The sequence below is a fragment of the Hyperoodon ampullatus genome, assembly GCF_949752795.1.
Source record: "Hyperoodon ampullatus genome assembly, chromosome: 12".
In the NCBI taxonomy this organism is placed as follows: Eukaryota; Metazoa; Chordata; class Mammalia; order Artiodactyla; family Ziphiidae; genus Hyperoodon; species Hyperoodon ampullatus.
The window spans coordinates 1342340-1358264 of NC_136925.1; the positions used below are offsets into that span (position 1 = coordinate 1342340).

General features: G+C 38.4%; 1 protein-coding gene across 1 annotated transcript in view; it reads right to left on the reverse strand.

Annotated features, from left to right (window-relative positions):
• The window catches only part of LOC307061176 (ferritin light chain-like), a gene marked incomplete at both ends in the record, with an annotated part of 62984 nt that overhangs the window by 12718 nt on the left and 34341 nt on the right, over nucleotides 1-15925 (reverse strand). The window contains 1 exon segment of the mRNA XM_079716215.1: nucleotides 9399-9476. Coding sequence (XP_079572341.1) covers nucleotides 9399-9476 — 78 coding nt within the window.

The following is a 15925-nucleotide window of genomic DNA, read 5'->3' on the forward strand; positions in this document are numbered from 1 at the left end:
CAAGGACGTAGTCAGCCTATCCTGGCATCTCCATATAACAATTTTGTTAAGAATAACTAAACCCATACACAGAAATGAAACTCACATACATATAAAGAGTCATAAATGGTCTGGAACTGAGACTGGACTGAATATAATGTGTGAAATGTGTAATTCCCTCAAGTAATTGTTTGCACCCAGTGACGTACATAGGGACCAAAGAATCTGGAAAACCACAGTATTAACAACCTGTCTTGAGCTGTGACTTCCAGGGAAGTTCAGAGGTTTACAGACATGTCTTGTGGATAATGGGTGTGGAAGACAATGGAATTCAGGTTTTGTGAAACAATGTTTGATATGCTCAGGGTCTGAGGAAGTTGTGATTGCACATATAACACAGAGGCTGTTACACACACTTGAATCTGTCCCTCTCCAGCCAGTAAGAGTGCTCCTTGGAGGAAACATTTGTGTTCTTACTTCAGAAGAGTCTACTGAACTCTCAAGACACCAGGAGATGATAGAGCTTTAAGGATCTGTACTTAGCATAGCAGAAGCCCATGTAGCATACTGGACAGGAAGCATGACAGTTCTGAACAACCGAAGCCAGCAGAGATGAAGATTGCAATCAGCTGAGGTCACTGGCTCTCAAATGCTAATCAGATTGCCTGGTAACCCCAGGAATGGCTTTGTGATGCATGCGGTAGATGTCTGTATCTCTAATCCTCATGCTCTCCAACTATGCTCTTCCTGTTGGATTAGCATTCTACATACTATGGTGTTGAGGCTGGGGGTTAGGGGTGGTAAGAGAGGGTGTGAATCTCTCTTGGTTGGAACCACTTGCAAATTGCAGTGGAAGTTGGAAATGGATCCACCCCTTGTGTAGCCTGATGATACTTCCTATGTGACACCAACAACTCCCTACTTGCAGTGCCGCAGGGATAGTTTAGGAGCATTTCTGTTTTACCATTTCATGCCTGATATCATGTGGGCTACACTTGCTCCAAGTTGTGTCTCTTCCAACTAGTATGTCTTTGGTCATACAGAGTCTGAATTCCTAGGGACCTGAGACAGTTTTGAGGATTGGCTCTACCCTGCTGACTCTTCTGTGGTACTTATACAGATTTAATCTTTTAGTACATCCAGAGAATTATCAGTTCCCAGGGATGTTATACTGTGCTCCCTATAATTTTGTAAGTCACTTGGTTAAACGTTGTTAAGCAGGTTCCTTTCCTGCAAGACTTTTCAGGGTCTTAATATGCTAATGTCATTTGGAACAAGGAGATGATATGGTATTCAGCATTTCACAAAGTTATTTGAAAATTTCTCATAGAATACTCATTAACATCCCTCTCTCACATAATTCTTATTAATAGCTTACAGGACAATCCTGTTTCAAGGAGTACAGTTTGAGAAATATTGTTTTACAGTGATTAAGAAAAACCTTAGCCTGACCTTTTGAATTAAAGAAAATCCTATCAATCCCTGGCAGAGCTGAGCTATTATTTCTGGGTGAAATTCCAGTGTCATTAACACAATTATATTAGCCAAATAACCTCTCTGAGCCAGTAGGGACAATCTGTTAAAACCTCCTGTTTTAAATTTCCAAATGATTCCCTTGGGAATTAACATCTAGTCCACTGAAAGAAAAACAAATTCTTCTCCATGGAAGAACTCTAACTGCTTTGTTATATAGTCATGGTTACATATTTTTCCTATTTTTATTAATTTTGTTTAAAAAATCACTAAAAAAATTGTAAAAGAACATTGTCTAGATCTTACTGTTGAGTTTTAGAAATGAATTTTATTATAATTTGGTATAGTAAGATAGTCATTTCCCAGGAGGATAATCGTCTGAATCAGATCTTTCTTCTAGTCAAATATAGGAGCAAGTGGCTAAGACCAATGTTCCCCCCTGCTTGTGATGGTGTGATTTACCCACACAGGGCCTTTGAATGCCATGTTCTCAGATGGGGGTTAGAAACATGAACTTTCTGGTGCTTTAAAGTTCACTAGGACTGAGACATAGCTGGGGTCGCGGATCTCTAAGTGACAGAAAATCTTACGACCTCCAGGTATTTGTGATTGGGGGACAATTGTTTCCAAAAATGTGGATAACGTAACTTGTGATATAAAGAAGGGCAAAAAATGAGCATGTGTTCTTTGACTGGCAGGTTAAGAGAAAAGCCCTGCTTGAATGTATACTTTTGAGGTGATGTTTGTGACCCCAAACTATGGGTATTAAAACCTTGTTACCTTTAGCTCTCCAGCAAATGATGACTTCATAGACCAAAGCAATATAGCACAAGTTTTTACAGAATCTCTTTTAAAATGCCAGACTAAATATATGGTATTCAATCTAAACTTTCCAAAGTACTTATTAGAACAATAAACTTTGTGCTTTTTATGAAATGATTCTAGGTAATTGGATAGTGTATTAGTTAGTATGGGCTAGGTTTGCTGTGTTAACAAACAACTCCAAAATCTAAATGGCCTACAACCCAAAGATTTATTTTTAATCCACACTACATTAACCGTATGTACAGGTCCATCATGAGTAAGCGACAACTCTGCTCCCCATCATCTCTGGGATCAGGCTGATGCAGTAGCCTCTATCTGGAGTACTGCCAGTTTTGTAACAGAGGGAAAAGAGACAGCAAATCACATACTGGCTCTTAAAGCTTTTGTCCAGAAGTGACGTGTCACTTTGACATTTTTTAACAGCCAAGAACAAATCACAAGACCAAGCCTGCCATCAGTGGGGTAGGAAAGTATAGTCGTTCCCCGGAGAGGAGTAGTGAATACTTTTGAACAAGAATGCAGTCCACCCCGGCGCTCCTGAGGCTGCTTTAGAGGGATGTGGTTTTTAGAGCAGGAGAGACTCGGGAGCTCATTGTTATCTTGGAAGCCTTCTGAGTGCCAGCTCCCAGTCTAGATCGTCTGGAGTTGGGCAGTTCAGGTCTTCAGTTCTCCAACACGTACCACTCCTGTCAATGCCCCAGAGTGCCCTAACTCCCCAAGGTAGGCTCAGAAGTATTCTGGTTAGGCCCAGACAGACACTACAACATGATCTTTTAGAGGTTTTCTGGACCACCAGGACAAGGTGTAGCCTGGGGGGGAATTGAAGGCTAGCCCTGAAGGGTCAGCAACATCCAGGTGTCAGTGCCACCTTCTTGTCAGCATGGTGCCAACCTTTTGCCATGGACACTCCCCAACCCATATTTATGCTCACGAAATCCTGAGTGTGTGTAGTGATAAAGACCTAAAATCTACACAGCTCTTTCTAGAAAGCCAAAGGAGCCCTTGTAGGAAGAGGCCTCACAAACTTTGTGGACATCCCAGAATTCCTGAGCTCATGAGGGAAGGAAAAGGTAGGCTGAGTGAACATGACTTTATTTCATCCAGAACCATTATTTTATCCAGAGTGACTCTGTTTTTACCAGTTGACATAATCGAGGACCTTCACAAGATTGCAAGAGTTTGAAACCACAGCTTACAGAGGATGAAGACGGGTGCCCGAATCAGTTAAGGAGGGGAATAAAATTTAGGAATTTTCTATTTATAGAGGCCTTTATAGACTATTTCATTAAAAGAAGATTATGTACATTTCCACCCTTATATTTAATTTTTCAGTTTAAACCCATTTCCTTTCAGCCTGTCATTGGCAATGATCTGGAACAGCAAAGCAGCACTTTGTGTGTGTCCGAAACCTTTGTGTTCTTCTCTCAACTCTGCAAACAATTCTTTTGGGGATTTTTAAGCCCATATACATATGGGTATATATATACATATATATATATATATATATAATTTTAAAATATATATTTATTTTTATTTATTTTGAAACAATCACAAACTTACAGAACATTTACAGGTCAATTTCAAAGAATGTTTTTTCTTGAACCATTTGAGAGTACTTGAGTTACTGTTACTTGAGTTAATTTTTTTACAAACAAGGACATTTTCCTGCATAACCACAATATAACCATGGTATTAGTTTGCTGGGGCTGCCATGACAAAATACCCCAGACTAGCTGGCTTACACAACAGCAGTTTATTTTGCTCCCTGTTCTGGAGGCTGAAAGTCCAAGATCAAGGTGTTGGCAGGCTTGGTTTCCTCTGAGGTCTCTCTCCTTGGCAGGCAGACAGCCTCCTCTCTGTGCACGCACATCCCTGGTGTTTCTCCATGTGTCCTAATCTCCTCTTCTTATAAGGACTCCAGTCAGATTGGAATAGATCCCCCCTACCCCCCGCCAACAACCTCATTTTAACTTAATCATCTCTTTAAAGGCCCTATTTCCAATTGCAGTCACTCTTGGAGGTACTGGGAGTTAGGACTTCAACATACGAACTTGAGAAGGGTCATAATTCAGCCCATAACAACCATCAAAGCCTGGAAATTAACGTGGATAAAGTACTGCTATCTAGTCTTCAGACCCCATTTGCCAAATGTCCCAATAATGTCCTTTACAGCCAAAGAATCCAGCTCAGAATCATGGGTTGTATTTAGTTACCAGGTCTCTTTAGTCTCATTCCGTCTGGACCACTTTCTCGGATTTTCCTTGATTCTCATGGCCTTGATACTTTTGAAGTTACAGGTCAGTATTTTGGTAGAATGTCCCTAAGGTGGTGTTGTCTGATATCTCTTCATGATTTGATTCAGATTAGCATCTTAGCAGGAACATCACAGAAGTGATGCTGGCTTCTTCTCACTGCATGCTGTTAAGGGGTACCAATCCTGATTTGTCCCATCACTGATGAGGTTCACTTTCTCTTGATTAAGGTGATGTCTGCCAGGGTTTCCCAGAGGCTTATTCTTTTTCCTTCTGTAATTACCAAGTATTTTGTGGGGATGTGCCATGAGACTATGTAAATGCCAGTTCCTCACCAGACTTTCACTTTGTTTACTTATAACTGTCTTGTCCCAGGTTTTGTTAGTTCAGTGGGTTATAATCTATTACTACTATTATGTATTTTGATGATCTACTTGTCTCCAGTTTAGCCAGCGGGAGCCCTTCAAGATGATTTCTCTGTCCTTTAAAAATATCTCATTCAGGGCTTCCCTGGTGGCGCTGTGGTTGAGAGTCCGCCTGCTGATGCAGGGAACACGGGTTCGTGCCCCGGTCTGGGAAGATCCCACATGCCGTGGAGCGGCTGGGCCCGTGAGCCATGGCCGTTGAGCCTGCGCGTCCGGAGCCTGTGCTCCGCAACGGGAGAGGCCACAACAGTGAGAGGCCCACATACCGCAAAAAAAAAAAAAATCTCATTCATTCTGTGAGCATTTTCTGGCACAAGATGTTCTAGGCTCAAGTTTTGCCTGTTCCAGCCATGGAATTAACCATTTTACCAAGGAGCCCTGGTTCCTTTCAGTGAGGAGTTGTATTTAGATATATTTTGACAACAGTTTGTCTAAATCCATCTGTTTTAATAGTATCCTATCGTAACAATATAAATACGATTACCTATTCATGCTTGGCTTCTACAGAAATATGTGATCTGAACAGATGACCACTAATCTTTTCGGTGTGGTTGTTCATTTTAGTATTTTTTATAAGGGAATATACAGATGTAGTAATGTGTATAAAGGCCGGAACACAACCAGATATCTGTCTATAAATTAGCATAGATGAGTCCTAGTTCTAAAATTTACTTCTGGGGAAGAAATGAATCTCATTTATTTCTAACAGGGCAAATTAGCTAAGAAATCCAATTAGTTTCCCAAATCCTGCTTTCATTCCTTACATCAGTTCATTAGAGATGTCACCTTGTTACTTTTAGAGTCCACGGCTTGGATTTGATAAGAGTCCAAATGTATGGCCACTCCTAAAACTAAAATATGAAAGGTAATCTATTTAGAATGTGATTTTAAAACACTGGCCTTGGGTGCCTCTTCCCACGCGAGGACAATCGCATCTAAGTTAAAAACACTTGACCTGAAGGGGCGCCTCCTTTTGTTTATTTATCACATCTTACTGAGGAAATAGTTCTGATTTTCTTGAATTCTCTTTGTAGGTGAGCCAGTTGGAAAAATAACGTGATGATTTCTATTCTTGGTTTTCAAACTGTTCTTTTTCTCTTTCTCTTTCCCTTATTATGCTTCTCACTTCCTTTTGTCTTGCTCCTTCCTTGCCTGGCTCTGCTTTGCTGGTTCACATCCTCTCTGGATACAGTCAGAGTCATCAGTGGTGGAAAAATGTGACTGCCAGGAAGCCTACTTTCTTTTTTAAAACTGAATGTGTTGACAGCCTTTAAATTTACACCCTTGTCAGAGATGGCATGGAACGTTTAAGCTTTGTTCCTGATTTCTGATATTTAACTCTGTCAAACAGTATGGAAGATGAAATCCAGACCTTCGTATTGGTAAAAGACATATTAATTTCTTTACAATATGTGTCTTTTAAAGTTCTTCTTTCAGAATAAATTACGTGGCCATAAAAATTATATATTAATATTAAATAGATCATGATTTTCTTAAAAATTTTCTAAATTTTTTCAAAAAATTCTTGTTTCTTAAACTTGCAAATAAATGATGCTTACTCCAAGAAATATCATAAATAATTTGCAAAAGAACATTTTATAAAATATAAGATGTATTAACATGCGTATTGAATATAATGTATCTTTTCCTGATGCTTTAAGTTTATTGTAATCAATAAATAATTTTGTTAAAAAGGAAAGCAAATATTGAAGGCAAATATTGAGGTATATAAACCTTTTTTATTCCATTAAAAAGATAATAGGCTTCTAAATAAAGAAGTTCTTCTTTCAGGAACTGTGACCATAACCTTCTAGAAATGAAATTTTTTGAGAACTCTAAAAATGTATGTCTGGTCCATGTGAAAAAACAACCTACTTCTAGACAATTGGCCAGATAGAGAAAACCTAGCAGGTATAATATCTACAAATGTGACCTTCAAATTCTGATATTTGTGAACAGGTCTCTCACACTTTATGATGAATGATGTTATAGGAGCTAATTAAAAAATGAGCAAATTTTAAAATAACTTTCTACTTTTGCAATTCTTTGGCTTCTGTGACTCAGGAATCATATTTCTCTCATATGGTGTTTGATAAATTTCAGTGTGTATACTGTAGTTCATATCCAGCCTTAACATGGTTCTTTTAAATTGCCTAGGGACTTGTCTAAAAGAATGCTCAGAATATACTCTGTGACACATAAACAGTTTAATTTAAAGGTCAATGGAAATTTAAAAATCCAAATATACAATAGAAAGTATAATCAAATAGCAAGTCAGAATTCATTTCCTCTTATTTTTCATCCTCATTTCTTTTGAAATATAAACCAGCTCTTTGGGCTAACAAGCCTTTACAAGCTAATGTATATTTAATGTTAGCAGTTATACAAATATATTATCATGCATTTAGATCCTTTTAAAATTTTTACAAAGAAAGCTTTTTTGTCTTCATCTGTTCGGGCTGCTATAACAGAATCACATAGACTGGCTCATAAACAACAGAAATTTATTTCTCACAGTTCTGGAGGCTGGGAAGTCCAAGATCAAGGCATTGGCAGATTTGGTGTCTGGTAAGGGCACGCTTCCTGGTTCACAGGTGGCCATCTTCTCACTGTCTGTGTCCTCAGATAGTACAAAGGGTGAGGCAATTCTCTGGAGTCTCATTTATTTATGAGGGCACTAACCCCATTCACGAGGGCTTCACTCTCATGACCTAATCACCTCTCTAAGGCCCATCCTGCAAATACTACCATCACATTGAGGAATGGGTTTTTACATATGCATTATGGGGGGACACAAACATTCAGTCTATAGCACTTTTCATTTAGAAATTGCATTCTTTTTGACAAAGAACATTTAATACAGTCACCTCTTCACAGAAGGCTGAATAATAACAACTATAGCTCAGTTATGGCTCCTATTTATTGAGCATTTACTACATACTTGGCTTTTTCATATATCTTTCATTTAATCCTCATGGCAACTCTACAAGGTACATAATATTATGTCTCTTTTACAGATGAGGAAACTGAGGCTCACTGAGCCTTAAGTAATTTTCCCATGATCGCACAAATAGAAAATGATAGGATGATGGAGAAACCCAAGTCTTGCTAATTAAAAAATTCATAAAAATGCTTTCCATTACAACGACAGTGCCTGAACAAACCTTCCAATGCAATTTGACATATTTTCTTTCTTAGAACTGCTCTCTCTATCCATGTACTGAAACGTGAACCCTGATTCTGAGCCTCATGCTTTCAGTTTTCTGTGCACTCACTAAAAATTATGTAGAATTATTTTCATTGGACATAATAGGCACCAATAAATATTTATTGAGTGCAGAATTGATTCCAGAACAATACCATTTGCATGTTTTTAAAGGACAATAACACCTTAATAAGCGTGACCTGTGGCGTGGTGTGTGTTGGTGAGATCTTTGGACAGTGCTGGCTCCCAGATCTCCACTGCAGAGTATTAAAAAGTAAGACATTCATTCCTGAAATAGCAACTTCTCCCAGCAAAGGAGCTCTTAAGCCACATTGGCATTTTACAAATACAGTCTCATTCAGCCAGTCATTTCCTGGGGTGTGTAGGTATCTGAAGGCTGATCGTGTTTGTGCAAACCTCACTGTATTTTTATGCCTGAAAAGGGAACTCAGTGACAGTCGCTACAATTGTCTCAGCTTCCCTTTGAAAGTCATCTCACCAAGGTCAAGTATTAAGAAATGAACTTTTTGTTCCTTTGGTCACTATCATGAGAACTTGAAGATAAATAAGATTTATACTGTGCAAAGATTCAAAGCCGCAGCTAGATACATGTTCTAATGCATCGTCTATGATATGCTGTGAAAATTATATTTCTGATAAAATGCCAATCTAACTACTTTTTAACTAGAATTGCCCCATCACACAAATTGTACTGAGACATCGAATAATACATTTTTACTACACACTGGAATGTCTTTCACTATTTTTCATAAAGTTTTCTCATTTTCTCCCCAATAGATGTGCTTCTTGAACAAAGTAATTCTTTAGCATTGTGAGACCTGTGCTTCAATTGGTGATTCAAAGTAAGATGTACATTATTAAAACATAACCTCTTTTATCTTCAGTACCCATCACAAGATCTTTTCCTTCCTGAAAGACCACAAGTAGTTGAGGAGAAAGTGTGCTCTCTTGACACCTCAGAACCCAGAAAATTGCTCTCTCCCTCCCAGTGTGTATTTCTGTCCTCCGCACAAGGTGCTCCCAAAGGCTGGCAGGGCAAGTTTGAAACAGGACTAACACTCTCCGTTTCAAGTAGTGACCGAGGATCTCTGAGTATAAAAGCAGACTTCAAGAGCCCATTTCATCTTGTAACAAGACGCTGCAGCTCATCCTGCTGAAATCTGGGTTGCCTTCGGTAACTCAGCTCATTACCTAGAGAAGTGAAAAGTCTTGACTGACCTGTCCTGCTTCTACAGCTGATAGAACTGTCAGCTCTCCTGTCACTCGGCCGTCACCGTCCTCAGATATAATAAAGGCCTTGAAGGTAATACAGGAAGTGAAGCATCCCAAAGGCGTAAGCTTCTCAAAAAGGAGGCTGCTTGTTGAACTAAATACTCTCCTTCAAGTGTCCAGATTCACAGCAAAGGGGAGTGAACATGCTTCAGGGTTGGTATTTTTCATCAGTGTAATTTTCTTTTCCATCTCAACGTGTTCATATCACTTCAATCTGTGAATGTCCCAAGTGTAGCAATGTAAGGCAAGGACAGAAAAGCTAACTCAGCAAAGGCATGATTTGTGTGTGTGTGTTGAAGGGTATGCGTGGATAACAATGGTTAGTTGTAAGGGGTGCTTTGTGTGTCTAAAGGAAAACTAAAACCCAGATTTCAGTCAATAATTATTCAATTCAATTCTATTTATTAAACCAGTAGTCAGCATATACTGAGCTCTGGATCTTGACTAGCATTGTTCTCTCTGCTGAAGTTAGAGACAGAAGATGCTTTGAGAGAGATTGTTTATGCTCACAAGACATCCATGTTCTCCTTTACATTTCCCAGACCCCCTCGCTATTATGTTTGGACCATGTGACTAAGTTCTGGCCAATGAAATCTCTGCAGAGATGATATAAACTACTTCCAGACTTGACTCCTGAGAACATATCACATGACTCTCCAGGTCTCTCTTCTTTGCCATGTGACCTTGGAGGCCACATGTTCCAGATGGCATCACTACAAGGAAGAAGTAACTTGTACTCCTGGATTTCTGCTTAGAAGAGCTATCCATCACAGTTGGACTAAAGAAGATATGTATCACATCTTCTTTACCCAGTCATCTGTTGATGGACACTTAGGTTGTTTTCATATCTTGGGTATTGTAAATAATGCTGTATGAACACTGGGGTGCATGTATCTTTTAGAATTAGTGCTGTCATATTCTTCAGATAAATACCCAGAAGTAGAATAGCTTGATCATGAATGGAGATTCCTCAAAAAATTAAGAATGCAGCATCAGCATCACCTGGGAACTTATTAGAAAGGCACATCCTTCCTTGAGTTCATTTGAGGTCTACTAAATAAGAAGCTCTAAGGATGGGACAAAAAAAAAAACTGTTTTAACCAGTCCTCCAGGTTATTCTGATGTATACTAAAGTTTGAGAAGCATAGGTCTAAACTATTTTGTCAATACAGAAATAATCCTTGATCTCAAGGATTTGCGTCTAATAGACAGATGCCCTTATGTCATAGCCTCTTCATAGTTTTCCCAAGACCCTCTTGCCTTAATAGAAACCAGGCTTTTCCCCAAGGATGGAGCATTCCTTGTGGCCATCTCAAAGTGGTGGCTTTTATTCTTCTACCACTCATATTCCATACCTTGTGTTTAGAGATGGAATTGATGTTCTCTTTGCTTCTTCTAACTTGCTTATAAGAAAAGTTGTTTTCTTTAAAGCCGGTGCCATTCAGCTCTGTCACCCCACCCCCTCCTGGTTCCTGCCATCTGGAAGCTTCTGGGTCGCTTTCATTTGTTGACAGTTTTGGCACCTGGATCACAGTCTTCACCTCCACCACGAGTATGGATCGTATCTATGCATGGTTATACTTGTTTAAGTCTCTCCCAGGTAAAATAAATTCTTAAACTTCACATATCCCAGAAGCTTCTGTCTTATTTCCCCTCTCCCCATTCACAACCAGATTTCTTGAAGAGTTGTCTATAATCATTGCTCATTCTTTACTACTCTCAGAACATTACCATCTAACTACGCTCTCATCAGTCCACCAGAATACCTTTTGTGAAGGCCATGATGTCTTTCTTCCATGTAGCCGAATTCAACTGATAATCTTGACACTCAATGACTGATGACCACAGCCTCCTTTTAAAATGATTTCTTCCCTTAGTTCTCTTGATATCCTCTAATATCCTTCTGTTTCCCTCTTATATTTTCTGGACAGCTCTTCTGTGTTCTTTACACATACTCCTCTTCCTCGAAGCACTGTCCTGGGCTTGTTCTCCACCCTCCGTTTTGTCCTCATGCACTAGTCCTTCCCGAAGCAATCTCAGATAGAACTCTGGTTCAATTACTGTGGATGTCTAGATGACTGGAAATTTCTATTTTCATTCAAGATCTCGCTTCTAATTCCAGTCCCATATGTCCAACTGCCCACTGACTTCTCTTGGATACCCTCAAAAGTACCTTAAACTCCACATGTCCAGCCCTGAACTTAGAGTCTTGCCATTTCCCTAAACATGATGTTCTTTCAGTATTTCTTATCTCGATGAATGATAATCTCATCAGACCATTTGCACAAGCCAGAAACCCATGAGTTTTTCTTGATGCTGACTTTTCCTTCACTGTCTACATCCAACATGCCACCAACATCACTGTATTTGATCATAGAGAATATCTCTCAAAATGTTCCTGTTCTCGCCCTTTCCACCAGCCTCACTCTTGTCTAAGCTACCATGCACTCATGTCTGACCTATCGTAATTGCTTCTCATGTGGCCTATCCACATCTATTCTATGTCAGCCCATCCTTTCTTCTTAAAATCTTCCATTAGCTTTACATTGTTTTTAGAATAAAGAAAAAGATCATTATGGTCCTATATGCCACCTTTCACAGATTCTTACAACTCCCTTCACACTCTTGCTCTTGCTCTCTTCCCTGTATCTACAGAGGCTCCTTTCAGGTTCCCAATGCTGCCATCTTGCCTCCAACCACAGGACCTTTGCACAAGTAAGTCTCTCTTATTTTTATTTTTATTTGAAGTGTGATTGATTTACATAGCCACTGGTTTGTTTGTTTATTTATTTATTTATTTATTTATTGGTTGCGCCATGCACCATGCAGGATCCTAGTTCCCCAACCAGGGATCAAACCTGGGCCCCCTACATTAGGAGCACGGAGTCTCAACCACTGGACCACCAGGGAAGAACCAAGCCTCTCTTTATAGAATGCTCTCTCTTGAACCTCATCCTCTTTATGTAGTGTTAGTACTATATCATACCTAGATCTCAGCTAAAGGGTCCCTTCCTCAGGGAAGGCTTCCCTGAATTTAAAGCCTTCATTCATTATAGGCCCTCATAGATTCTTATTCTTTTTCCATAGAGCCTCTTTCTTAGTTTTTGTTTCTTTGTTTGTTTATTCATATTATATTATTTTTGTTAAATGTCTTTCTTGCCCACTGGATGTTCTGTGAAAGCAAAGATCCTTTTATTTGCCTACAGTCGTATCCCCAGTGCCTAAGAACAGCTCCTGATGTGAAGAAGCTACTCAATAAATATTTGTTAAATGAATGGAGGCCAAGACAAAAATTACATTTTTGTTAGTCATGTTTTCTTCTCTGTCGTTTCTCTAACACAGTCATAGCTAAATTGCTTGCTTTAACTTCTGGGCAGAAAGCTCAACACCAAGGTAAGACTGTACAAATGTTAGGATAAATAATTTTATGTATAGAGGGAAAACCTTATTTGGATTCCACAAAGGAGCATTGAGGAAGGTAAATTAAAATTATGTCAGCTTCCCTAGTAGCCTAGGTTTTACCTGCAAATCCTCTTCAGAAATTGGCAGAATATAAATAGTTTTTTAAGGGTGGGTCTGCATAGCATTTACAAGCATGGAACTTGAAATAAGACAGACTTGTATTTGTTTCCTACCACTTCTGTTTTTTGGCTATGTGACCTCTACAAATTATTTACTTCATTGATTGATTTTCAGTTTCTTTATCGGTAAAATGGTGATGTTAACATCAGTTTCATTTGGTTTGTAGAGATTTGCTCAGTGTCTGGAACACATCATACCAAAAATGGTAGCAGGATTTCTAATGATTATTAGAGAATTTCAGCAAGTCTAATTCTGCCTGAATTTTATTCTTGTTCAAATAGATTGTTCAGTACAAATCACAAAACACTGTGCTACAAGTCATCTACCATCATTGTTTTTGTGAGGCCCATTTGTGGTAAGTGATGTAATTCCTGAGGCTCTGGATATATCCTTCAGATATGTAATTCCTTCCAGCCCTCAAAATGCTACTCAGGACAAGTAAGACACATTCTTAAGGTTCTTTATTATAAATCCTCCTTGGTCAGTTAGCTGACAGAGTTGGAGATTTTTAATTAACTGATTGATTTTTCCTTCCATTTTTATTGAGAGGTAATTGACATATAGCACTGCATAAGTTTCAGGTATACAGCATGATGATCTGACTTACATACGTCATGAAATGATTATCCAATAAGTTTAGCAGACATCCATCATCATATAAAGATACAAAATTAAAGAAATAGAAAAAATCTTTCCTCTTGTGATGAGAACTCAGGATTTCCTCTCTTAACACCTTTCATATATAACCTACAGCAGTGGTAATTATATTTATCATGTCCTACATTGCATCCCTAGTACTTATTTATCTTATAACTGGAAGTTTGTACCTTTTGAATGACTATCCAATTCCCCTCCCCCACCCCCATCTCTGGTAACCACAAATCTGATCTTTTTTTCTGTGGGTTTGTTTGTTTGTTTTTTAAGTATAATTGACCTACAACGCTGTGTTAGTTCCTGGTACACAACATAGTAATTCTATATTTCTATACATTTCAAAATAATTGCTATGATAAATCTAGTTAAAATATGCCACCTGATAAAATATTACATGTTATTGACTATATTCCTGACACTATACATTTCATCCCCTTGACTCATTTATTTTGTAACTGGAAGTTTGTACCTCTTAATCTCCCTCACCTATTTCTTTCCTCTCCCTACACCCCTCCTCTCTGGCAACTACCTGTTTGTTCTCTGTATCTATAAATCTGTTTCTGTTTTGTTGTGTTTGTTCATTTGTTTTGTTTTGTAGATTCCACATAGAAGTTAAATCATGCAGTATTTGTCTTTCTCTGTCTGACTTACTTCACTTAGCATGATATCCTCTAGGTCTACCCATGTTGCTTCAACTGTCATTATTTCATTCTTTTTTATGGCTGAGTAATATTCCTGTGTGTGTGTGTCGCCATTTCACATTGTGCTATATAGTCCCAAATCTAAATTAGCACATCTACTCAATATGAGCTCTTATCCAAGCCCTGTGCACAATGGTCAAAGATGATCCCTAGTGAATGCAAAATTTGCTTGCTCTCAGCTACTTCTCAAGTATTTTTATATTTGGGGGAAAATTATTTGCATGAGTTATCACACCTGGATACCTGACCCCAAGGAACCATGAAAGTCTTATGTTGGTGCTCATACCTCACAGCCAGTGGTTTTGTACACAAAAGATACTCAATAAATCTTTCCTGAATAAGTAAATTAATAGAGTAACAAATATAGACTTCTTTACAAACTTTAATCCTTCTAGAATGATTGGCATGTGCTGCTATTATGATTCTTGAGTTATTGTAGTAAAACTTTGAGGGATTTTAACTTGTTCAATGAATGAGGCAGATAATCCCCTTGGACACCTGGACAACTTGGTTCCTCACAGCTACAATCATAAGTAGATTTTATTTTAAAAGGTAGATTTTATTAAAATTATGAGTGAAATAATAAAATTATAGGGAAGTAATATTTTACTACTCATAAGTTGAAACAGAAATCTATATCTAATATTTATTAAACTGTCTCAACCCACCTCTGGATATGGATGGGGACCACTTGCTATGACCCTGACTTCTCTTCTGCCTAATTCTTTTTTTTTTTTTTTTGCCTAATTCTTATTAAAACCCAAGTTCATAATGTGGCTTTTCTTTCTGAGTGATATTTAATGGCTTTTTTGACCATGAGGAAGTTCTGAGTCAAATTTTCAAGTCACTTCTTATAATTGTTCATGCTTCACTTTTTCTAAAATGTTATTTCATTCTGTTTATTCCTCTTTCCTCTCTATGGTACTTGTATGGTACAGTAAGGTAAAGTATTAATAGTTCATATTTCTCCTAGAGGCAACTTTTGGTGTGGCTGGGTCACAGCTTTAATTAGACTGATTTTATCTGTGATTAACATAGCCCCCCCAAATGGATTTAAATTTATAATTTCGATATGGCTATTTGTGTATTAGAATTTTATTGAGAGGTATTTATAACCTTGAAAATCAAATAGTTCCAAAAATTCTTCTGATCACGGCCATCAGTCAGAACAGGAGCATTAACCACGTTGTAAACATACTGCATATCCACTATGCTGAGGGCCCTGACATGGTGCAATTTTTTGTTTGATCATATTTTTAAAATGCATTTGTTATATTGTATGTTTTGGTAAAATGCCTCAAATCCTCTTTTAAAATGATAAAGTATAATGAAATAAACATTTTCAGAACATACTCTTGTTGCAGGCACTGTGTTAGGTACTACAGACCTGAGTCAAAACTTGATTTGTGGGCTTCCCTGGTGGCTCAGTGGTTGAGAGTCTGCCTGCCGATGCAGGGGACACAGGTTCGTGCCCCGGTCCGGGAAGATCCCACATGCCGTGGAGCGGCTAGGTCCGTGAGCCATGGCCGCTGAGCC